General features: G+C 47.3%; 1 protein-coding gene and 1 non-coding gene across 5 annotated transcripts; both read right to left on the bottom strand.

Moving 5' to 3' along the window:
- Positions 1–8,207: 8,207 nt before the first annotated feature.
- LOC118226877 (zinc finger protein 507-like) lies at positions 8,208–26,118 on the bottom strand. Of its 4 annotated transcripts, none has more exons than XM_035416835.1 (9): positions 26,067–26,118; positions 25,277–25,327; positions 19,056–19,337; positions 17,748–18,965; positions 15,844–15,964; positions 15,457–15,568; positions 10,396–10,500; positions 9,481–9,615; positions 8,208–8,615 (listed from the first exon to the last, which is right to left on the bottom strand). In XM_035416835.1, exons 2-9 carry the CDS (start codon positions 25,316–25,318, stop codon positions 8,288–8,290), a joined length of 2,343 nt encoding a protein of 780 aa, XP_035272726.1. In that variant the 5' UTR covers positions 25,319–25,327; positions 26,067–26,118; the 3' UTR covers positions 8,208–8,287. The 4 variants fall into 4 exon arrangements, with proteins under 4 accessions (XP_035272726.1, XP_035272727.1, XP_035272724.1 ...); XM_035416836.1 differs by lacking the exon at positions 26,067–26,118 and adding an exon at positions 25,469–25,519; XM_035416833.1 differs by lacking the exons at positions 25,277–25,327; positions 26,067–26,118 and adding exons at positions 19,433–19,504; positions 20,654–20,757.
- Positions 23,200–23,270, bottom strand: trnag-gcc. The gene has a single exon. It is a non-coding gene; the product is annotated as a tRNA-Gly (tRNA).
- Positions 26,119–26,443: the final 325 nt, after the last annotated feature.

Consider the following 26,443-nt stretch of genomic DNA (forward strand, 5'->3'; position numbering starts at 1 on the left):
CGCCCATATTGTGTACCATCTCCCCACTTTTATCTCTGTCCGACAACCTACAGCGCTCTATCAGTCACCCATCTCTGCAGTGCTGGAGTGGACCTGCGGAGCCTCCATCATCTCAAACACGCCTCAGCGATTCTGCTATGGTCAAGATGGCTCTGGTTGATGCTAGATCGCTATCCAACAAGACCTTTATCGTGAATGAATTCTTTTTATTTGTGACTCTGAGACTTGACTAAATGTTGGTGAATTGAGTCCTCTTCCTGAACTTTCCCCCAACTTTTTTTTGCAACTTTATCAGGTCCCCCCTCAGGACTGCTGGTTGAGGTGGGGGCCTAGCATCCATATTTAAAAGAAAATTCCAGTGCCGTCTATTGACAATCAGAGGTGCAGCTAATTAAAGTGGAACTGTCTGACCTGGTGCTTTGTGCTGTGGTGTATCGATCTCCCAAACTAAGCAAGGACTTTATAAAAAAATATGCCGATTTCTTCACCTCAACTATGCCTGGATGGGACAGAATCTTGATTCTTCGGGATTTCAATAATGATGTTTGTTGTCTGACTAAACCTCTGGTTAAAGATTTTTTACATCTCATCTACTCATTTTATCTCGTTTAATTGGTCAGGAGCCCAACAGATGTGGTCACACACCTGCTCTTTTTTATCTTTTAGCTTTCTGGTCTGTAATGTCGAAATATGACACTTGTCAGTATGATCACATGCCACTATGCCAAGTTTTAAAATCTTGTATGCCTAGTCATTGCTCTCGCTCTATTAAGTCTATTATCCACTGCCAGTCTGGTGTCTTAATGCCCACACAGCCAATTCCCACACCAGCACCATAGACACTCACCCTTCTCACTTGGGCGTGGAGCAATTAGTCATCCTATTTAATTCCACGTTTTAGACATTCTTGACTCTGGCCCCTCTTAAGACCAGGCGGCTCAAACCCAAACCTCAGCCCTGGTTAAACGATGCTACCCCCTGTTCTTAGACAGGCTCACAGAAAAGCAGAGTGGAGGTGGAAATTTTTTTTTTTTATTTCATGTGTCTTATGATATTTGACGGACTACCTGGCTAAGTACCAGGAAACTGTTACAACTACAAGGGCAAAGTACTTCTCTGATATTTATCTCACAAAAATTGTCACAGACCCAAAGTACTATTCAGTACTATAAATGCAGCACTTAATCCTGTGGCTAGCACTGGCCTTAATGTGTCCGCTGAAATCGGCGAACATTTGCTTAAATTTTCGGTTTGCGAGATTGCCAATATTAGATCACACATCTCACCACCTGCTCGTGAGCCTTCTGCCTCGCTTATGTACACTGCTGCCCTAAATCAGTTTGAGCCTTTGTCTCTCTCTTTCCTGAGGGAGATGGCGTATCGTTATGAAATCCACAACCTGCCAACCTTGACAGTGTTCACTCGCGCCTCCTGAAAGAGGTTTTTGACATCGTTGGCCCTAGCCTTCTTTCTATTGTTAACAGCTGTCTTGTCTCAGGTTCTGTTCCATCTTGTTTCAAACATGCAGCGGTTCAGCCTCTGCTCAAAAAGCCCAATCTTGACCTCACAGTTCTAAATAATTTTAAACACATTTCCAAGTTACCATTTTACTTCAAAAGCCCTTCAAAAGGTTGTTTTTTTTGTCAGCTGTAATCTTTTCCGAACCAAAGTGGTATCTTTGAAGTATTTCAGCCTGGTTTCAGGGCACAACATGGTTCAGAATCTGAACTTCGGAATGACCAATGATCTGTTGTTAGCTGTTGACTCTGGGCATTGTGCTATTTTAATTCTCTTGGACCTCAGTGCTGCGTTTGACACAGTAGTCCACAACATCCTCCTTACACGTCTTGAGCATGGGGCTGGCATCCAGGGTACTGCTCTAAAATGGATTACCTCTTAACTGAACAAAAGAACCTTTTCAGTCAACATTAGTCATTTTTCATCCTCCACAGCTCCCCTTACTTGTGGGGTCCCCCAAGGGTCTATTTTAGGTCCAATACTTTTCTCCTTGCACCCGCTCCCCCTGGATTCTATTATTAAGAAGTATGGCATTTCTTTCCACTTCTTTCCACTGCTACTCCAGCTTTACCTTCCATTAAAGCCTAGCAACAAGAGCCCTCTGAGGTCCCCGTTTGATTGTCTGAAAGACATCAAAGGTTGGACGGCAAAAAAAACTCTCTCAAGCTTAATGACAGTAAGACTCAGATTGTTCTGTTGGGTCCCCTGAACTCCATCAGCGATATCTCTGGCCACCTCAGACGACTTTAATCATTCATCTGGAAAAAATATTTTCTAGATTTTTTTTGATTCTGCCCTTAAATTTGATACAGATACGTTATTTTGAGAACGGCAGTTTTTACCAACTTAGCAAAATAACAAAAAATAAAATCTTTTCTCACGTTCCCTGATTTAGAAAAGGTCACGCATGCCTCTTTATCATCCCACGTTGATTAGTGTAATTCACTGTATACAGGAGTCAGTCACTCATTCCTATTCCGACTGCAGCTAGTTCAGAACCCTCCTTGCTTGGCTTCTGACAGGCATTCGAAAGCGAGACCACATGTCCCCCCCATTTTGGATTCCCTTCACTGGCTCCCAGTTCGGTTTCGAGTTGATGTAACGGGTTTTATCGTTTGTTTTTAAAGCACTAAATGGGTTGGCGCCTCTTTGCATCTCCGACCTCATTTCCCCCCCTGTTCTGCTTCTAGGTCATTTAGATCTTCTGAGCAGATGCTTCAGACAGTCCCACGGGCTCGGTTAAAGTTAGAGCGATCGTGCTTTTACTACTGCTGCTCCAAAGCTGTGGAATAGCTTACCTCTTTAATATTAGGTCTGCCCTCTCGATCAACACTTTTAAATCTCGATCGAAAGGCCATTTTGTTTTTCTCCTTGGCCTTTAAACGCGCTCGAGTCTAACGCACGCTTAATAAGGGTGTATTGTCTTTTGTGTAATGTTTTGTTATCCCTTGAATCGGTTTTCATCTGTTGAAGTTGAGTGTGTACAGCAATTTGGTCAGTTGTTTTTAAATGTGTGTTATAAAGTTGACTTGACTGACTTGAAGCAAAAGAACAAATTATGGTGGGTAGATTGAATAAAAACCAGAGAGGAAGCAGGACTGCCCCCCCCTCTCCCCCCCTCCCCCCCTCCCCCCCAGGATTTTCTGTGTCCTTTGGTGTTAAAGCATGAAGGCGGCCATGCTGGGAAATTTCATTTTCAATTACAACAGTAAATCACTGTGGATTTATTACATTTCAAAATTAGAAAAAATAGATATTATTCACACCTTTGGCTAGAAAAATACCATTGAAAATTTTTACCTTAAAAATAAGTGTGCATAATACATGCACGCAAAATTAAATGTGCAGTGCTTTACAAAATCCTACGTGTCCCTCTAGTACCATGCATTTTGGTGCTCAGCACAGAACTGCTGAGGATTCTTTAAACTGGCACACTTGAGATCTTCATCGGCAACACAACCCTTTTTCGATACCATCATGAACTGCTGGGGCTGGATAACTCCCTTTTATCGACTGTCCATTGAATGTTTGTGGTCCGATGTCCTATCGAGTGAAGGACCTCAATCTGAGGGCGTGGAAGCGGATCAATTTCCCTCAGCAAACCTTCCAGTGAGCTTCAGTATCTACAGTACAGAGCCTCCGATAGAGCCGATCAGTTTCACACTCACTGCTCTACAGCTTGCCCGCGCTGTTGTGTTATTCTATTTATACATTTATAATTGGCGGCAGTGAATATCCTGTGTGTGTAAATTCACTGCCGACTGTTATAAAGTATGAACAGAATATAATAATTGAAACATTGTATTATTGAAAGATGTGATGGATATCCAATTAGCCTAACAATTCCATTGGTTCCCAGGTTGTCAGTGTATGTCACAAGGTGTATGTTTGATCTGTTTAAGCACTGGATGAGGAGCTGGACCTCTTAATTTATTTTGGCACCTTCAGCAGCACACTGAGGAGGAAGACTTAGGCAAAAACGTTTGTGCATGTCGGGCCTCCATACATGCATGCAATAAAACTAAAATGTATAATATTCTAGTGAGTGCTGTCCGTTTCTCTCTTTCAATTATAGTTTGTGGGATTCAGCACCCAATCATCAGTTAATATGCTTGAGTGAGCACGTTTATTCCTCTGATTTTTGATGTCAGTATTTACCCATTAAATACCCCTTCTGAGTGGTTCATTCAGATTACTGATAAATCAGATGATTTTGTAAGGCACAATCAGATACGATTCTGTTGCATGACAAAAGCAATGACCCTTGGTTCCCACATCGACACATTCACACATCGCTTCTATCCAGCCGTCTGCACGCAAGGACAAACCTGGCAGCACAAAAACACTTCACTACGGAGCCCACAATGACATACGACCATCGTCGCTAAAACGACCAGATGGCATTGGCTACACCCGCATAAAAGACAGCCACCACTGTGTTCTGTGGACAAAGCTTCACACCTTTCCACCTGGACCCACACACTGGTTTCATTCTCAGTTCAAAATCAATTAATTAGCGTCTGATTGGGTCAGGAACGAAGTCCAAGGGTGCCAATGAGCAAACGGTTGTCAGGCATTTCTAAGACCAGTAGGACCACTGCTGCACCCTGGAAAAGCATTTTTTAAACGAATTTTTCAATAGAACAGTAAAAAAAAAAAAAATCTGGCCTTTTTCTAAACCAGACACAGAAAGGCATGTATAGACATGCATATATAAGAGCTGTATTTTAATTCAGCGTTCATCAACCTTGAGTCTTAGACCAGAGCACACTGTGCGTCCGAGGTTTTGTTCATGAGAAACTCTGTTAACTTTGTTCAGACACGGCACTTCAGGAAAGATCAAGCAATTATTACAGCGCTCAGTCGTAGCACGATGTGAAACCGTTGGTCCCAGGGGCTGGGTTTGACAAACAGCTTTCCAACACAACAGGGGGAAAAAAAAAAACTACACATAAAAAACTCAAACTTTTCCCTCAACTAAAACAACTTGTTTCACCCCACCATGTTCTACAAATACTTTATCCTTTATATTACCTCACAAGCATTCCCAAAATAAGCATGAAGAAAAAAGCAATGGGACCATGAGCAAGTGTGACGCTACGCTGCACTGGATAAATGCGTTTTAATACACCGCGCTAGTGCGCTTGCTAGCGGTATCATCACAGGCTACGCATTCCACCCTCCGATGGCACGGGCAGAGCGGAACTGTACAGCCTTGCCCTGGCCCGTTGTCAGCAGGTATTAAACGGGAACAGGGTTAAAACACACTGCATAAAACGAGCATCCATGGCTGGAAACACACTTGAATTTTCTCACGCTAGGTGCACGTGAAGTGTGGTTGTGTCCCAGGCGACATTATTCACACTCGTCTGCTCACGTCTCCTGTCTGTTCTGGCCCCCATGATGGTGGAATGACCTTCCCCGCGGAGGTCAGAACAGCCGAGACCCTGACCACCTTCAAGCGACAACTGAAGACTCACCTCTTCAGGCTGCGCCTCTCCCCATCCCTCCCTACCCCCCTGTAATCTCTAAATGGACCGTAAGCTTAGGGTTGTAACTAGGTAGCTGTTTCGTAGGTGACTTAGTTAATGCACTTGTCTTAACTACTGCTTGTATTTTTTGCATAGACTGCGTTGTTGCTGTTCTTGTTTGTGTTTGTGTTAGTGTAATCAGATTAACCTACAGGGTCCAAGTTAAACTATGCGGTTGTTCCCTGCATTTGGAACGGTACTTCTCTCTGGGGTTTTTCGACACACTTGTTCCTGGTTATGGTTATATGCTTTGTTGTACGTCGCTCTGGATAAGAGCGTCTGCCAAATGCCTGTAATGTAATGTTTACTTTCTGTCTGGAGGTTTAAAAGGTATGTCCACTCGGGGGCAGGTCATGGCTTCCCTTCAAATTATCCTGCCATCCTTCCTGGCTGCCTGGCGTCAATCGCGTCACTAGGCATAAAACGCTGCCCCTGTGGTTCACATGGGTATTACACCTTGCAGCACGGACGCGCATGAAGGACGCTGTGAATGACTGCAGGACACGTATGGCAGCCATTTTGAGTACGCGTTCGCGTAATTTAAATCAAGTACGTTTCCTGCCTGAAAGGACAGGCCGAACGAATAAAGGATGGAGTAAATAAAGGATGTTGGCTGTATCACTGCGTCGCTGCCTGAGCTGCTTAAAATTTAAATTAAGAACTACAAACAGACATGTTACAAAGATAGATTTATTAGGTATTTGATTCATCATTTTTTTTTAAAAGTAGAAACCGCTTGAATTAAATGACACTAAATGAGCTGTTCGTTTTCAGCCCCTTTCATTTTAAGTGGAAAATAAAATGAAAGTTACTAAAAGAATAATGTTCAGGGATACAGCAGGAAGCTTGTTAAAAATGTGAAAAATACCAGAATATTGTAGCTCTGCTTTGGCAAGAGGTAGCTATTCTATAAACCTTTAGAACAATGGCAATTAAATTAATTAAAAATATATTGCTGTTGTTCAAGTGAATTCTACAGCCATGAGACAGTGTGGTCAGTCTGCATAAGACTATGCATCCGTGCACAAAAGTTCTATACCCACAAACATTTGAAATCTGCATTTTAGCTTTGAAATCTGACTGAAGTTGGCAAACTTTGGCTTAAGGATTAAACTGTGCAACTGTCAGCATTTGCAAACCCACTACTACCATCCTATTGACAATGGTCATACCTAAAACAGTATTTTCTCTTTCAGAAAACATAAATAAAAACATAGGCAGCTGAAACACAGCACAAGTACTGGTCATTAAGTGTGACAACGCTGGAAAAAACGTAAGTTTGAATTCTCAAAATTCACAACAATGGAGCAGGCCCCCAAACCGTCTGAATTACTGAGAACTGAACTAGTTATTTGAGGACAATTAAAGCAGCAGATATTTGCTAAATCCAAGGACAGAAAATAAATATTTCCACCTCTGAATGCAGAATATAAAAAACTGGATCCACGGTGAAAATTAAATTTGGCCTTTTCTGTTAACTACGTATTATAATGACTTGTCATTTCTACCAGATGGTGTGTAGCACACCTGAGCCATCGATAAACCCTGATATTTACCAAAATCAAACCCTGATGTTTACCGACATCAATAAATAAATCATTTTCTACAACATTCCCATGGATCTAACCATAGCAAGTCAGCAGTGTACGTTGGACCATAAACCAAGAGAAAATTCCTGTAGGACACACCAGCTACCAGATAGTTATTAAACTGTAAATACATAAATATATAAATACTCTTTAAATAACGGCGTAGCAACAAAAAAACGAAAGTTTGTAGGACATATTCTGCGGACTCCCTGTGCTCTTAATACAGAGAAAGCGACGTTAAGAAACATTTCGGAAGCACCGCTCGACCGGTGACGTTTAAAAACACACGTGGTACATTGCTGTGTGTGTGAAAGCACAGAAAATCACTTGTTTAAAATAAATAAAAAATAAAAATCAATAAATATTAGCACAAATATGACAGCGAAACGCACCCTGGAAGGCACACTGTTTGCTTCACCTCTCGACTTCTAGCCGAGGTGAAAAAGGGTTCAACCTGAATTATAAAAAAATATACGAATACATTACATAATGAGTTCGTAAGGGGAGCCGCCATCACAAGTGCGCATTATCTGCAGGGGTCGTTTAGCACGTAATAGCCTAGCGTCTGAGCTCTGGGATTCAATGAGGTGTTGTTGGACGTCTTTCAGCGAAACTGCAAGGAAAACCGGCTTTGTGAACGCTACGTCACCGCAGATAACTTTTCTTTATCGCCCTCGCGCATCTTTCGCTTATTAATACTTTCTTTAAAGTTTCCTTTTTTTTATGAAACTTGATGTCCTTGAACCAACCGTCTGGCACTTAACTCCCCTCCTGGGGAGAATAAAAAATACGCATAAAATCGTGACGAGAAGGCGATGCGATACGGAGAGAGAGTCAGGCCGGCGTTCCGGAAGAGGACGGGGGAGTGGGCGAGAGACAAGAGAGAGAGGAGAGAGAGAACGCGAGATCAGCACCCGAAGCCCACCTTTCCCGAAAACTGGAATTCAGGCGGAGAGGTCAAAGGTGAATTTCTCAAAGACTGAATTTCTGACTCGCAGTCCTCAGGACGGACTTTCTTCAGGAGTACATGGGGCTCCAGGGGGACCCAGCAGTTGGGGGGGGGGGGGGGGGTGTCAGGGGGGTTTTGGTAAAGGAGGGTGTGGGGAAGACCAGTGTGCTTTTTTTTTTTTTGGTGGTGGCGCAGTTCCCTCAGTAACCTGCAGGCGGATCCCGGCTCAGGATGATGCTGATGATCTCGCCCTGGTGGTCGTTCATGTGCTCCATCAGCCTCTCCTTGCTGAGGGACTCGAACCCACAGACGCAGCAGCAGAACAGGAGCACGCAGTACTCCGAGCCCGGGGCGGGGGGGGCGCCGGGCGCCCCGGGGGGGTCGGAGGTTCCGCCAGGCCGGTCCACCGTGGAGGCCTCGCTGCGGGGGTCCGAACAGGGCGTGGCCTTCTCCGAGCCGTCCTCAGCGACGCGCGCGTCCCGCCAGGGATCGAACCCGGGGCCGGCATTCTGAGGACCGGCCAGGGCCCTGTAAAGAAAAGCAGCCCAAATAAACCCACACGACCGTCTGACAGGAGAAACACCGAGCGTACATCTCCACCGCTATTACTTATGCATTTGGAAGCGTTGCACGGCTCCTATGGGACAAATGCATGAAATAAATACCACAGAGCCAGACACAATAACAACAGGACAGCCAGAAAGCATCGCACTGATAAAGCTCTGCCAAAATACAGAGCAGTAATAGCTTTAGTTTATATATCTACCGAGCGGGCCTAACATTTACCCTTAAGAGCAATACGCACACATCACGCTAACATATACGTACGGCTATCTAAAAAAGCTATTGAGCGTCCCAATGTTATGCCGCATCATAAAAACTCACACAGTGCTAATGTATTACCCATAGGAACAATGCTACCTCGCATCACACCACCATGGCCGCCGCTGCCGACTGTACAACCAGCCACACTGCTGCACATTCTGCTGAACTCCAACCAACAGAATTGGTGGTCTACAATGAGACTGACCCCACACACGGTGTATAGACCACCACATTCCAGACCACCACAGACCCAGCTCTAAATACACTGCACACACTACTGGAAATTAAGAGACACTTTTATCCAGAGCAACCTACACAACTTTTAACATCGTTTACATAGTATCCATTTACACAGCTGGATATACACAGAAGCAATACAGGTGAAGCACCTTCCACAGCCGTGTACTACGAACCTGCGACCTACAGGTTACAAGCCCAGTTCCCTAACCGCTGTACTACACTGCCGGCCAATGCATAAAGTAATGATGAATAACGTAATGGTCTTCTGAGGAGAGAGGGGTAACGGACAGACAGAGAGAGGAGCAGACCAATCAGAGCGCACACTCACGAGCAGCCGAGGGAAATGGCGCGGTCGATGGCGCGGGTGGCCTGCTGGTAGTTGTAGTTCTGGTCGCCGGCGTGCTTCCACATGTGCGACTTCAGCGAGGGGGGGTGGCGGCACGCGTAGCCGCAGAGGGAGCACCTGCGGTGGGGGGTGGGGGGGGGGGGGTGTGTCAAAAGGAAGCCGCTTGGAGCTACGCCGCGGCGGCAGAGCGGGACGGCCCGGCGGCTCCCTCCTGAGGCACACGCTGCTCCTCACGCAGCTCAGCTTTCTGACACATCTGAGCGTTCCAGTCTCTAAGTTCTGTTTTTCCTCCAGGCCTTTTCTTCAGTAGAGTTAATAGTTCATTCAAAAGGAATAAGAAAACGCTGCAATTCCGTCTTTACAGTTAGTTAAGATGAGTCCTATACCTGTAATCAAAAGCCCTGTACTGTTCCACACCTGTACTGTTCTCACCTGTACTGTTCTCACCTGTACTGTTCCACACCTGTACTGTTCTCACCTGTACTGTTCCACACCTGTACTCCCCATACCTGTACTGTTCCACACCTGTACTCCCCACACCTGTACTGTTCCACACCTGTACTGTTCTCACCTGTACTGTTCCACACCTGTACTGTTCCATACCTGTTCTCCTCTCACCTGTACTGTTCCACACCTGTCCTCCTCTCACCTGTACTGTTCCACACCTGTACTCCCCATACCTGTACTGTTCCACACCTGTACTCCCCACACCTGTACTGTTCTCACCTGTACTGTTCCACACCTGTACTCCTCTCACCTGTACTGTTCCATACCTGTCCTCCTCTCACCTGTACTGTTCCACACCTGTCCTCCTCTCACCTGTACTGTTCCTCACCTGTACTGTTCCACACCTGTACTCCCCATACCTGTACTGTTCCACACCTGTACTCCTCTCACCTGTACTGTTCCAGCAGCTGCACAGTCGACTGTTCCTGGGGGTGCCTCTGCATGTGACTCCTCAGGCTGTTCATGTCGGTGGTGGAAAAATTACAGCTGCAGCAACTGCAACACACACACACACACACACACACACACACACACACACAGAGCGTTATTCCTCTCGCGCACTCGCGCACACACACACACACACACACACACACACACAGCGTTATTCCTCTCGCGCACTCGCACACACACACACACACACACACACACACACACACACACACTCGCACACACACACACAGAGCGTTATTCCTCTTGCGCACTCGCACTCACTCACACACACAGCCTTATTCTACTTATTCCCAACGGAGAAGAAGGCTGTGGAGGAGCAGTGCCATTAGCCAGGAGGCTCTGAAATCACTCTGACGTTTATCGCTGCGCTTGATGTTATTCCCCCACTCGCTTGCAGGGGAGGCCAAACAGGAGGCATCCATTTTGTTTTACTAGACATCGGGAGGGCGAAATCATGTCCCCTCTTAAGTCATCTACGCTGTAGTGCTCATCGCTGCGTTTTAAGGATATCAGACACGCCGGCGCAAGCACGCCCCAGCGGTGCGCCAGAAATGTAAACATCCGGCGGGACGTTGGCGACGGGCGCGACTTTCGGAGCACGCGGTAAAGGGTGTCCTGCGGCCTCGTATCCCAGGGCGACCGCGGTCTCCCAGCGTGCCCCGCCGGAGTTTCTGCGCGGCGTCAAAGCCTCTTTTGAAGAGCGGGGATTAACGGCGGGGGGGGGGGGGGGGGATTGGGGGGGGCGTCGGCCTCGAGGGCCGTCACTCAGCCGACCGGGCCGCGGTTCCACCGGCCAGCGGGCCGACAAACACAAAGGGCCTTCAGGAACACACGCGCCCATTTGCTTTCCAGCCACGAGAGCGAGATTAGGTTTTTTTTTTTTTTTTTCCCTCTTCTTTTCCTTTCCTTTCACCCTGCAGGTAGAGACCACATTTTTCTGTTCTCGGGAAAATCAATGTGGACACAAGAGCTTTATATCTTAAGAGGAACACATCGGTTTCGTGGGGGGAAACAGACCCGCAGAATGCTGTTTCTGTAGCGGCATCCTTTCACTGATGGAGTTCCTGGAGGCGCTACAGTAAACCGGCCTCCCACTGTGAGGAATACGGACCACCGCGCTTTCTGCCCAGAATATATCTGCTACAGAATTTGTTTTTGCCAAACTCGGCTCTTTGGGAGGGGTACGGCATTCCCCCGGCTCTGATATCACCCCTGTAAATAAGAGACCCTGCGCTCCTGTCTGTTTGCGGCGTCTCCGTGAGCTTGTGTCAGCGTTTGAGTGTGCGTTTCCCTCAGTCGATGTGAATCTGTGTTTGTGTGCATTTGCATGTCTGGTTGTCTGCGTGCAAGTATTTCTGTCAAACTGCTGAACGTGTTTACGAATCTGTCATTTTTATTTTTATCAGTTTTCATGCGTGTATGTATTTCTGTGAGTATGCGTGTGTGTGTACATGCATGTGCGTACCTACATGTGTGCGCGCACATGCGTACATGGGTGTGTGTGCTCACGTGCGTACATGGGTGTGTGCATGGGTGTGTGTGCACACGTGTGTACATGGGTGTGTGTGCTCGTACATGCGTGTGTACATGGGTGTGTGCTCACGTGTGTACATGCGTGTGTACATGCGTGTGTGTGCTCACGTGTGTACATGCGTGTGTACATGGGTGTGTGTGCTCACGTGTGTACATGCGTGTGTACATGGGTGTGTGTGCTCACGTGTGTACATGCGTGTGTACATGGGTGTGTGTGCTCACGTGTGTACATGCGTGTCCTCTGTACGGTGAATGTCAGAGGGAGCCTGACTCTGTTCACCACTGTTCAGTGCCAGCCCCAGTCACAGCGCTGCACACTGTGATGCCCAGCGTGTTCAGCTCCAGCCCCAGTCACAGCGCTGCACACAGTGATGCCCAGCGTGTTCAGCTCCAGCCCCAGTCACAGCGCTGCACACAGTGATGCCCAGCGTGTTCAGCGCCAGCCCCAGTCCCAGCGCTGCACACAGTGATGCCCAGCGTGTTCAGCTCCAGCCCCAGTCACAGCGCTGCACACAGTGATGCCCAGCGTGTTCAGTGCCAGCCCCAGTCACAGCGCTGCACACAGTGATGCCCAGCGTGCTCAGTGCCAGCCCCAGTCACAGCGCTGCACACAGTGATGCCCAGCGTGTTCAGCGCCAGCCCCAGTCACAGCGCTGCACACAGTGATGCCCAGCGTGTTCAGCGCCAGCCCCAGTCACAGCGCTGCACACAGTGATGCCCAGCGTGTTCAGCGCCAGCCCCAGTCACAGCGCTGCACACAGTGATGCCCAGCGTGTTCAGCGCCAGCCCCAGTCACAGCGCTGCACACAGTGATGCCCAGCGTGTTCAGCGCCAGCCCCAGTCACAGCGCTGCACACAGTGATGCCCAGCGTGTTCAGCGCCAGCCCCAGTCACAGCGCTGCACACAGAGATGCCCAGCGTGTTCAGCGCCAGCCCCAGTCACAGCGCTGCACACAGTGATGCCCAGCGTGTTCAGCGCCAGCCCCAGTCACAGCGCTGCACACAGAGATGCCCAGCGTGTTCAGCGCCAGCCCCAGTCACAGCGCTGCACACAGAGATGCCCAGCGTGTTCAGCGCCAGCCCCAGTCACAGCGCTGCACACAGTGATGCCCAGCGTGTTCAGCGCCAGCCCCAGTCACAGCGCTGCACACAGTGATGCCCAGCGTGTTCAGCGCCAGCCCCAGTCACAGCGCTGCACACAGTGATGCCCAGCGTGTTCAGCGCCAGCCCCAGTCACAGCGCTGCACACAGTGATGCCCAGCGTGTTCAGCGCCAGCCCCAGTCACAGCGCTGCACACAGTGATGCCCAGCGTGTTCAGCGCCAGCCCCAGTCACAGCGCTGCACACAGTGATGCCCAGCGTGTTCAGAGCCAGCCCCAGTCACAGCGCTGCACACAGTGATGCCCAGCGTGTTCAGAGCCAGCCCCAGTCACAGTGCTGCACACAGTGATGCCCAGCGTGTTCAGCTCCAGCCCCAGTCACAGCGCTGCACACAGTGATGCCCAGCGTGTTCAGAGCCAGCCCCAGTCACAGTGCTGCACACAGTGATGCCCAGCGTGTTCAGAGCCAGCCCCAGTCACAGCGCTGCACACAGTGATGCCCAGCGTGTTCAGCTCCAGCCCCAGTCACAGCGCTGCACACAGTGATGCCCAGCGTGTTCAGCGCCAGCCCCAGTCACAGCGCTGCACACAGTGATGCCCAGCGTGTTCAGCGCCAGCCCCAGTCACAGCGCTGCACACAGTGATGCCCAGCGTGTTCAGCGCCAGCCCCAGTCACAGCGCTGCACACAGTGATGCCCAGCGTGTTCAGCGCCAGCCCCAGTCACAGCGCTGCACACAGTGATGCCCAGCGTGTTCAGCGTTAAGTGTTCAGAGATGACTCACTCAGGCTCAGAGGATTACACGGCTTCATTTAGAGATGTTTCTCTCTCTCTGCCTCTCTGTCTCTCTCCGCCCCCGCATCTGTCTGCCTCTGTCTTTCTCAGTCTCTCTCCCTCTCTCTGTCTCTCCCTCTGTGTCTGTCTGTCTCTGTCTCTCTCAGTCTCTATTTCTCCACCTCTCTCTCTCTGTGTCTCTCCGTCTGTCTCTCCCCGCCTCTGCATCTGTCTGCCTCTGTCTTTCTCAGTCTCTCTCCCTCTCTCTGTCTCTCCCTCTGTGTCTGTCTGTCTCTGTCTCTCTCTGTCTCCATCAGCCTCTATTTCTCCATCTCTCTCTCTCTGTCCCCCCCTCTGTTTTGTCTGTCTCTCTCTCTCCGCCTCTGCATCTGTCTGCCTCTGTCTTTCGCAGTCTCTCTCTCTCTCTGTCTGTCTGTCTGTCTCTGTCTCTCTCAGTCTCTCTCAGCCTCTATTTCTCAATCTCCATCTCGCTCTCTCTCTGTCCCCCCCCCCGTGTCTGTCTGTCTGTCTCTCTCTCTGTCTCCCTCTCTCTGTCCCCCCTCTGTTTGTCTGTCTGTCTCTGTCTCTCTCAGTCTCTATTTCTCCATCTCGCTCTCTCTCTGTCCCCCCCCCCCCCCCCCCCGTGTCTGTCTGTCTGTCTCTCTGTCACACTCTCTGTCTCTCTCTCTGGAAACCTTATGAAACACCTCTTGCCAAGGCCAAGCGTAACAAACAGAGAGAAGCGACAGCTCCCTGCATCAAAGACATCCTTTATTTACACAGCGGAGGTATTAAAGAGCTACGTCTCCAGATGCTACCGCGCAGCTTTTCTGCTGAAAGAAACGCACCCTTCGTGTCCTAACACCCGCTTCCTTATATAGCCGCAGTACGTGGCCTGTGCTTGGCAGCTCGTCGGCGCTGCCGGGACTTTACTTATACCACACTGCCCTCTGCTGGCGGCTTCCGGTACCGCCAATCACTCCCCCCTCACAAAGGAATGTATTCAAATGTGAAATTGAACATTGGGAGACTTATCTCCGTGTTGTAGGAATCCATACTGAAAAGCTCTTAATTCTTCCTAATGACCAATTACACCTTGTATTCTTGACTCGGCCTAATAACAAACCCAGAACACAGAGTGCAGCGAATTACGTCCCTAAATGATGTCAAGACTTATACCTTCAGAATTCCGTTCTTCATTGATTAAAAACAGTCCTAGCCAAGATGCTGACACAGGCAGCTCTATAACTGGTACTTTGGCTTGTTTTGTCTCCTGTTCCAACTTGTTAAACAGTCCATTTTAGAAGGGTGGTAGTTTCCCAATAACAGGTGGCAAGAGTGCAACTGGCTAGATTGCATTTTGGGAATTGGTCGGAAATGGGGAAGTTAAAAGGCAGATGAACAATTCACAGTAAGCTCAAGACTACAACTCCCACTGGCACCTCCAAAACCTGCATGTGGTGTTGTCTACAGGGCTCACCTTGGGCCAGGAGTCTATGACACACGACACACCTACATAAAAACACACACCTGCTCAGAAACGCACACGTCCCCTGGTTCACCAGCAGGGGGCAGCACCTGGGCTCAGCACTCACCTGTACGGCTTCTCGGTGCTGTGGATCCTCTGGTGATTCCGAACTCCGATCCAGGAGGAGCTGGTGTAGTCGCAAACGCCACACCGGTAAACTCTCTGACCCTGAAAAGCTTCTGGAAGACAGAGACAGGGAAACAAGGTTATGTTTGCGGCCTTTGCCACTAAATGTGGAGAACATTCATTCAAATGTTGCACAGAAATGCAGTTTGCAATTACCAAACCTGTCATTGGAAATTAAACCTATTAAGTAATAATTATGTTCCTTGAGGTGTGCCGTTATTTGCAAATGAGGGGCGTGGCCAACATGGTTACCGTAGGAACCTTCTGTAAAGCCTATAGTACTGTATAGTCAATACTACAGTGTATATTCAAGCGTCACATTACTCACCCTTAGCGGCTTTCTTCTCTAGCGAATCGTCTGCGGTCACCATGGTTTCGATGACGGGCACCATTGTTGCCAAGGCTCCCTCATACCCATGCTGGCTGCTCTCATGATTCTGCAGCCGTCTCTGTGTAACATTAGAAAACATCACAAGTGGGAGAGAGACCAGTGGGCAGTATTAATAAAACAATCACACTTGTGTGAGAGACCACTGTGCAGTATTAATAAAACAACCATGAGAGACCACTGTGCACTATTAATAAAACAACCATGAGAGACCACTGTGCAGTATTAATAAAACAACCAGGAGAGACCACTGTGCACTATTAATAAAGCAATCACGAGTGAGAGCCAACAGCAATATTAATAAAACAATTCCAAGTGTAAGGCAAATGTGCAGTATTAATAAAACAAACCCAAGTGTGATACAGACAACTGTGCAGTACTAATAAAACAATCACAAGTGTGAGAGCCAACTGTGCAGTATTAATAAAACAATCACAAGTGTGAGACAGACAACTGTGAAATACTAAATTGCAAGAATGAGAGGCCAGCCTGTGTATGATGTGAATAAAATCATAAGCGAGACATTAGCAGGGAGAATGAGCAGGGACCAAACGCAAACAGAACAGAAATGTGTTTCATAAGCGATTCCCAGAACAGCTGCACAGACGTTCTGCAGGGCCGTCCTCGAGAGGGTGCTGGTATTAATAAAACCACCAATGGGGAGAAAGATGACTAATATTAATAAAACAATTCCAGACAGGCGACTAAGTGGACTCCATCCAACTCTTGTACAACGTCAGAGCAAACTGCCTGGCTAACCTTTCCAACAGAGGATGAAAAAAATTCACAAAAAGAGTAGGAACTCTCAAAATGTCAAGATACAGGCTTTTGAAAAATGTCAGCTTCAAAAGGTGTACATTTTCCTGAAGAATTCAGCGAAGTCGCTATAGACTGACTTCTGCTTCTAAACAGTGTAGAATTAATCTTCACAAGCAGGTCTCAAAACCCACACTATAAACAATTTATCTCACCTTTATATAATCCATACAGGTTCAGTAACACAAAACAAGTCAAACTAAGAAAAGCCTTCGCTGGAATAAACACTCCACTCAGCACTGTGACACATTAATGAGGAGAACAGGATCCCTGGCTAATTCAGAATGCTAACAAAATCAGTCTGATCTCACTATTTTTCACTTTAAAGCTCATAACAAACATGCAAGTGCACTAACTCTTCACCTTACACCACAGGGCTCTCTGACCCAGGTTCTCAAGAGCTGCACGGTGTGTTGGGTTCGACTGTTACCCTGCATTTAACAGAACAGTAAAAGCAGCCGATTAGACAGTTACCTCACCTCACCTGAAGGTGTTGGGTCTGAACCGGTGGTTGATGATGCTTGGCCTTTTCAAGCTTAGTAAAAGGACACTTAGGTGAGATTTGATTGAGGCTTTTTAATTTATTAAAGGGATTAACAAAGTGAACTACAGGAAATTATTCAAGTTGAGTTCGGTTAGCAGAACGAGGGGGCATGAATGGAAACTGGCAAAGGGTAAATTTCGCACAGACAAATATTTTTTCACACAGAGAGTGGTCAATGTGTGGAATAGCTTGCCTGGACATGTAGTGGAGGCAGAAGCACTGGGGGTATTCAAGGCCTGGCTTGATACAGTGTTAGATACTATCTAGCTTTTAGGTAAACTAAGCATTAAGTGCAGTTTAGTGGTAGGAATAGACGAGCAGTGTTAGGCTGAATGGCCTGTTCTCGTCTCACGTTATATTATGTTACGTTATATCATGTTAGGTTACGTTGTGTTATGTTATGTTATGTTAGCAGGGAAGCTGCAGGAGCAGGCTGTGGAGCTGTGGTGCTGTGGTGCAGCAGGAGTGTGAGTAGACCCCTCACCTTACGCCGCTGCTTGCTGCAGTGCACCCTGGTCTTGCAGCGGTGGGTCACGTGGTTCTCCGGGTCCTTGCTGTCGCGGGGGGCGTGTTGGCAGGCGGGGCACTGGCAGGGCTGCTGGTGGAGGAGTGCCCACGGGCGCTGCTTGGCACGGCCCTCTGTGGCGTCGCCATAGCAGCGGAGCGGGCACCGGCGGGGCCTCTTGCTGCCGGGACGGGCCTCTGCCAGGTCACCCTCGGGCGGGGCCGCCCCGTCGCCGGGCGAGCTCTGGGCGTCGCCCCGCAACTCTCTCAGGATGTCCTCGTCCGAGGCGCTCTCATTGGTCCGCTCCCGCAGCTTCTCGATGACGGTCAGCAGGGATTGGCTGATGCCCGCCTGGGCCGGGCTCTTGGCCACGCCCTCGCCAGCGAGGTCTTTGGTGGGGGAGGGGGGTGTCTGTGGGGCGGAGGGCACGGCGAACGCCGCGGGGTCCCGTCCCGCCTCTGGGACCCCGGCGTCCCCGGTGCTGGGGTTGGCCGGAGCGGCTGCCGTCATCGGCATGGCAACGAGGGCCTCGGCGGCCAGCGAGTGCAGGAGGAGAGATTCGGACTGCGTCCTCCTGCGGGAGGCAGGCACCTCCTCACCTGCCACCTTAGAGGTGTCCTCCTCCTCCTCCTCCTTCTCTTCATCCTCCTCGCTCAGGGGCTTGGTGCCCGTGCCCGGTTCGGCAGTGGGCGTCGCCCCCCGCTCCGGCAGGCGCTGCACCACCACGCTGAGGCGTCCCGCGATGTTCGCCCCCCCGCCGAGGATCAGCTGCGCGGAGGAGAGGAGGCCGTCCGGGCCGGGCGGGCACCCCTCCTCCCCCACGTCCGTCTCCACGGTGACCTGCAGCTCCACCGCCGGCTCCTCGGCGATGAGGAACTCTGGGACGTCCTCAGCGGCCGGCCTCCCCTCGGACTCCGGCCCGCGGGGGCCGACGCCCGGCGGGACCGAGACGGCCCCCTCCTCCGGAGGGGAGAGGGGCGTGGCCTCGGGCCCGTCCTCAAAGACGGGGTAGGAGCAGCGCACCAGGCCCGCGTGCTTCCAGGCGTGCGTCTTCAGCGTGCGCTGCTGGCTGCACACGTAGCTGCAGATCAGGCACCTGTAGGCCCCACACTGCTCCTGACTGTACCACTTCTCCTTCACAGGCTCTCCTGCTGCGCCCTCAGAGCTGGCTCTGGTGTCCCCGCCCGCCACGCTCTCCTGAATAACAATAATAATAATAATCATTTATATTTATTTATGTACTTTGTTTTATTGTATCTTTTTAGATTTTATTTGTATAATACCCACCATTCCTTTCCCAGAATCCTTCTCCTCTTTGGGCTTCTTAACCGTTACAGCCATGGGCCCACAGGGCGCGTGGGGCCTCTTCCCGCCCGACAACGAACCACTGCGCGGAGGCCGTCTCTCCGCGATCGCGCTCAATTTCTCAATCACCTGAAACAGGGAGTCCACCTCCTGCCTGCCGTCCGCGGAGACCGTTGGCTGTTGAGCGAAGATCGCTTCCTGCTGCCCCCTAGTGGGAGAAACCAAAACTGCGCCTCCACTTGTCTCCTCCATGCGAATATAAAACTGTAAAACAAACCAAAAACAAAGAATTATTTTTAAAAAAAAAAGATGGGCAGGTGCCGCAGACAAAGGTGACGGCGGATGGATCGCATTACAACCTCATACAATGGACAGGAAGTTGTGCAATGGCAGGGCGGTATATCACTCAGATGCTCTCTACATTCTGACAGCTGCAAATAATGCAAATACAATGCAAGTGAATACTCGTCCTATTTTGCTTCCTGTTAAAACAAAGGATGATAACGTTACATAAAGATATCTACGTGAGTGTATGTTTGTGTACAAAGTCACCCCTTTCTTACATTAAAGTTCAACACTTCAGTAACTGCACATTTCCTTCCCAAATCATTTAAACTGTGGTGCACTTAACTGCCTGCATTTTTTGTAGGGTCATTCAAATTCAAACAGCATGAAAAGGTACAGTCAAAAGGAAATTTAAGTTGACTGACCGAACTTTTGCTATAGTTAAGACCCTGTATTACGCGTGTTTTATTAGTTAAAGGTATGGAAATAATGTTGCAGATTTCTTTGAACTGTTCGGCATTCAAAATCCGCATTGATGAGGAAAATATCAATCCCCTGATATCATAGTCTTGAACACAACCCACGTACACTTAAAAAAATAAACCTTATTTTGTGACTAGAAAATAACTTTAAAATATCTAATAACAAATCCTGGCGTCTTTCTTGGTAGACGGTCACACAATTTTCAACTTGTTAAATTGTACAACCGTCTGAAAGAAATCGCCAGGTCAGACACAAACGGCGCGGTTTTGGCAAAAAAAGCACACCACATGGATGATAATATCAAAAAGTAGCAACATAGAAGTTACGCTTAAACGCTACCCGAGCAACCTTGGTTAACCTTGCTGAACCTGAAACAAACCGAGCGAGTTTAGACTCGCTACCCGGCTGCACAGCCAGCTTGCTATCCATTAGCGAAGATAAGTTACTGATACTGGCGCTACGCGTGGTAGAGCACATGAAACACAATTACGCCAGAAACACATACGCTACGAATCGGTCTCCAAGATACGATTAATGTTGAATTGCCGACATGATAGCGAATGTTCTAGCGTTTTCTAGGGTAAAGTTGCAATGCACGATTTTAAGGCTAGTTTCTGAGAACACTGGCCCGTTGACACGTACTGTGCAAAAGGGGGCAGGACAAAGTTATCGGCATCTACTCTGAATACCAGCCCCACACACGTGTAAAACTTTTACTAACCAGCACACCTCAACTAAGCGATTTACGCTCCTTTCTTTGTGTACTACCCAGCAAGAGTTGTAGTAGTTTTAATAATTGGTTTAGTACTTACTGTTCCACCAATTCTGTGCGAGTTTGCGACTTCAATACATGAAAGCATTAGTCTTCAAGTTCACACTCCTTCAGCAAGAAAGTTAGCTAACCTCAGCTGGTCCAGTGATCACACTCAAAATGGCGAGGATGGAGCACTGATCACGTGACTTACTCATAGGTCAGGTGATCATAATGATAACTTTATCAGGACTTGATTTATGGCTGACAAAATATAAAATACAGCAATATAGTCGAGCACTTCTATCTTGTTGTGATGGAATTCTGACTCACTACCTCTAACAACAGCACGTTAAGTTTTTTTTTTTCCCCAATTAAAAACTACTCATGTTATATTTTGGCAGACCACACACATACATCGGTCCTCATACCACAGGTGGTCTTACGGTGTAGTTTTACAGGTGATAGCTCATAAAAATGCTGGTGTGGAGAACTGAGTAAGTGTAAACATCCTCTTACCAGCTGGGTTTCCCATCTTTTGAATGACGGTGCGACCTTCCGTAACCCTACAGTAAACCAACAGGTCAGAAAGGCAGATTCGTGTGCTTTTTTCCCCTGACACAATTATCTAAAAAAACACACCTTTTCAGACTGCACCTACATTTTCATCTTCTACCTCTTTTTATTATTAATAATAATAATAATAATAATAATAATAACAATAATGATTTTTATTATTATAAACACACTTTTCTGTCCCTTTATCTTGCAGATCCCGAGGCCCTGTTGGTAGCATTTCACCATAATTATTAGGCACCAGGGCTTGCAACATCCGGGTTGTTGGTTAAACTTATAGGTGAGACACTGCCATTGTACCCTCAGTTGAGCAAAGTACGTAACCTGAATTTAATCAGTAAAAGAGCATCCAGTTGTATAAATGATTTGTGTTTAAGAAGGAATATTAGCTGTGTCAGTTTCTCTGGATATGAGTGTCTACTAAATGTCTTGAATGCATGCTGATGATGGTGCCACTTGAGACTACCTGTCTCAGTTGGTGTTTGCTTTTCATATGAAATGACCTATTGTTTGTCTTGTTGGCTAAAGGTGTTACCCAAATGACTAAACTGAATTGCATAACTATAATGTGGGGTTGAAGATAACACGGTAAATAAAAACTGTAAACTGTAAAAAAATGTATTTTCTATTTAAAAAAAAAAAAACAAGAACATAAAACGATTGGCTTAGCCCAGTTCATCCTGTTATGGCATTCCTCACAGTCATGCATGCATGATGGGTTTCTGATTTATGAAGTTTTCCAAAAATGCCAAACGTTACCTGGCAGCTACCTGGTACTGTATAAGATGAAGTCCAGGCACGGTACATAACTGCAAGCGTATTGATATATTTCCATTAGGTTTGTCTCTTTCGACCTCCATTCCATTTCCAAATGTCACCTTAGGTTATACCAATGAAGAAAGAAGAAACAAATATTGAATGTGGAAATAACAAGTAAAGGACAGAGAAATCTTTTGGAATGGGTTCCATCTCAGACCTACTGGTGTACTCTACTGGATATATATTGATCCATCCATCCATTACCTATATCCGCTTTTCCTGGGCAGGGTTGCGGGGGATGCACGAGCCTATCCCAGCGTGCACTGGGCATGAGGCAGGCTTGTTTGGCTTTTAATCAGAGGCTTGTTCATGCTCAACTTTCCTCTGCATTGTCCAATATATGTGGACACTTGTAAACTATTCAAAGGCAGGTCTGCTCTGTCAAGACAATAATTTGGGTATTATAAAGGCTCATATGGGAAAATCAGTGGTGAGACAAACACGTGTGTGACTCCCATATGAACACACAGCATATCCTGCACCTTGGACATTGTAGGAATATTCTGAGTTTGGGACTTGGCACACCAAGCAATACAATATATTGAGCTAGCTTAGAACATGTAGGCGGTGATGTCATTCTCTATAGCAGGTGCTCGTCCACCCACTATTACATTCTGCTGCATGTGCATTTCTACCAGTTTGACTGTAGCTAAAGCTAAAAAGCACTAGGGCACAGACTTCAACTATTGAATAAGCAAGTTAATAAACACATCTCTCTCGCTCACGTGATGCAATGTTCCAAGCGTTGTCTTCTGTCATTCTTACCTCATGGCCATGACCTGGGGACTACATATCCCAGCATGCCCCATGGAGTGGCCTGTGCTTGACCTAAGGCTGGTAGACTTCTTAGAGGCTTTGGAATGAGTGGCCTGCTGAACTCTAAGGCCTGAGGCCCCATGTTACACGTGGCAGGTGGCAAAGTAAGCACAGCAGCACATGCAGCACCTAATTGTGCTTGAAATTAGTGGTTACGTTTTGCATGTACAGCTCTCTCTTTCTCCCCCTCTCTCTCTCTCATGAACACAAACCTGAAACGGGAAGGATATTACATTACGGTGGAAAAACATCAGACTCCTTTTGAAACATATTTGCATAGTATCCATTAGTACAGCTGGATATATGCTGAAGTTATTCAGGTCTCTTGCTTCAACAGCAATGCCCGATCAGGTTGCCTGCCAAGCTGACTCTTACGCAGTCACTAAAACGCTACGTTGCATTGGCCGGGAATCGAACCCGGGCCTCCCGCGTGGCAGGCGAGAATTCTACCACTGAACCACCAATGCTTACATGTGCTGCTTGCCATGCAAGTCTGTGAGTACTATGAGGACTGCATGGTGGCAGCTTCAGTGCATTAGCGAAGCGTGGTTAACATCGAAAGTAAAGCGGATTTTCCAGTTCAACCAAAATCATTCAGAAATTATTTGTCTCCCTCAACCTGACACGTGCGTTTGGTCAGAGTGAAGGAGTGCTGTGAGCTTAGGAAGAGCGCAGACATGTTGTAAATCTCTCTCTCTTTTCTCTCTCGCTCTCTCTCCCTCTCTGTCTTTGTGTGTCTATCTCTCTCTCTGCGCCTGTTTCTCTGTGTTTCTCTCTATGCCATATCACACACACGCACACATATAAATATATATCACACACACGCACACATATAAATATATATCACACACACGCACACATATAAATATATATGTATATATATATACATATATATATACATATATATTTATACGTGTGCGTATGTGTGATATGGCATAGAGAGAGAAACACAGAGAAACAGGCACAGAGAGAGATAGACACATATACATATATATATATATATAAATATATAGTATTTCATCATATATTTTCCACATTATTCCACATTACTCTATTACCGTTAATACCTACACTACCTATTACTTGGCCTGCTCTTCTTCAGAGGCACAGAAGCGAAGCTCTAATATGATTTGACAGGCAAAGTACTTTTTCTCATCCATTACCCAACAGCCTGGGGCATGGAGCCATCTTGTTGTTTTTTTTGTTGGAAATGTTACACTTAGAGCTTTGTTGCTTTGAAGCCAAAATACTTCAGCTGGAGCAATTATTTTTAAATTCTGTGTTGTTCTTTTGTCAAGGGGGTGGGGAGGGGTGTTGGTGTGGAAGATGGGAGATGTGATCGCACCAAAATGCAGCTTGGCACGCTAAACACGACTGATAATTGGATAGGTTTTTATCTGTGTGTGTGAGTGTGCGTATATGTGTGTGTGTGTGTGTGTGTGTGTTCGCATGCAGGCCTGCCCCTGGCATTTTGGGGGGCCTAAAACAAACTTCATATGGATCCTTCCTCCTTTTTTTCCATGGGGTGCACCATCATTGGGATGGAGGGGGAGGATTTTTGTGGTGAGAGTGGGTTGTAGTAATTGTAAAAAAAAAAAAAAACCACAGCTTGCCAATACTGCTGTCCTTTCTTGGGCTATATCCAGTGACAGGGTCCCTCTGGACCAGATGGTCTAGGTCATGTATTTAAAACAGTCACCCTCGAGGATTTCAATACTAGGATTCACATAGCTCTACATCTCTACGTCTCTACACACCACCATTTAAGGATTTTTTTTTCCCCACTGGGGAGTTTTTTTTGCTCCATGCGCTTGCTATTTGGGGGTTTAGGCCTGGTTTTTTCTCTTTCACTGCTACTCTGTGAAACATCTTTGTGACAGTTTTCTGTGAAGAGCGCTTTACAAATAAAATTGATTTGATTTGATTAAACTGCAGGAGAAATAGCCAGCCTGCATGGGCCAAATGCCCTTATTAGCATCAAACATTTGCATGTTCTCAGGTTTTCTTTTTCCAGTCGACCAATGGGCAATACACAAGACGGCCAGTGGGTGGCAGTATAAGCCTGTGGTTCTGCTTGTTTTACCCAAGGTAGGGGAGCGAATTTTAATAGTCCAATGAATGTTGACAAGAGTGAGCGTACTCAGCCATTTTTCACTCCACACATATGATAAAAGAGAATTATTATCATTTAGAGTATTGGTTGTCTTCTTCTCTTGAGCAATGTTTGCTGTTGATAAACAGTAGTTCCTGATTTTGAATCGAAACCCGGCCAGGGCCTTTCTGTCTGGAGTTTGCATGTTCTCCCCGTGCTCGTGTGGGTTTCCTCTGGGTACTCCAGATTCCTCCCACAGTCCAAGGACATGCATGTAGGCTAATTGGAGACTCTATATTGCCCACAGGTATGAGAGAATAATGAGTGAATGGTATGTGTGCCCTGTGATAGATTGGCAACCTGTCCAGGGTGTGTTCCTACCTCTCGCCCAATGCACACTGGGATAGGCTCCAGCACCCCCATAGCGCGACCCTGCCCAGGAATAAAGAAGTATAGGTAATGGATGGAAGGATATATACACAGTAAAATATTCAGGGTAACTACAGTAGGGACTTTTATTGTGCATAAGCACAAAATTTACTTGACAAAGTGACGGAACAATATTTTGAATACCTGGGTCTTGTAGCTCCCTTCCCCTGTTTACCTCTCCAAGGCCACTGTATCTGTTCACTTTGCTCTTGTTTTTTTTTTTTTTTTTTTCAAACACCCTGCAGTCCAGTCAATCAGGGGACAGTAAAGAGTGGAATAATTTACAGCGCGGGATCCAGTCCTATAAACCTATTTATTTATTTCTCCATTCCCAGGCTGCCTTAGCACAAAGTTACCAGGAATTACTGCACTGTTCCCTTTCTACTGCGCCAGCTCGGGGCTTACTGCTTTACCCAGTAAATTACTTATTGATCAGTGACTCGTTAGACAGAATAAACAAATAAATAATTGCACAAAGGGCTGAAGTTCGTGTTTTACTATTAAAGCGAACACCTTCTTCGGCGTTCGTGCTCAACGGCATTTTCTTTTTCGGAGGTATTAAACAGTGATGAGGCAGGATTAGCTCTGGGTTGTGGTTTTGGCCTAGACCGCGGGTTCAAGCTTAACTTCGACCAGCTCACGGCAGCCTGCGAGACCGCACCGCCGTCGGACTCTTTTTAAAGCAGCCATCGACACTGCGTTTACAGCGTGCTATTAATGGAGGGAGGGAGAGAGTCAATACCTTGATTTAAACGGCGGTGTGAAATCTCCGAAGCTTTATTCAGCTGCCACAGGCCGCCGAGCACCCTGTGCATTCCGAAAGCGATTACCCCTTTGCTATTGTCCTCTCTGTGGATTCAGGGTCTAACAGTGACGTATGAACAGCAGAGCGAGCTGTACACGCGTCTGTTTCACCCACTCGCAATGATTCTAATGTATCATAAATAAAAAATTTTTTTTATCCTGAATGTAAATGATTGCATAAGGTTATATTTCTTATTTGTGAAGAGAAATATATTACATTTACCCCCCCCCCCCCCAAAAAAAAAGGCAATCAGAAGATGTAGCGCCCCCACAATTACACTGGAAAGAACACAATTAATAAGTAAGAACTGCAAA

This window comes from Anguilla anguilla, chromosome 5 (genome assembly GCF_013347855.1).
Source record: "Anguilla anguilla isolate fAngAng1 chromosome 5, fAngAng1.pri, whole genome shotgun sequence".
Classification (NCBI taxonomy): domain Eukaryota; kingdom Metazoa; phylum Chordata; class Actinopteri; order Anguilliformes; family Anguillidae; genus Anguilla; species Anguilla anguilla.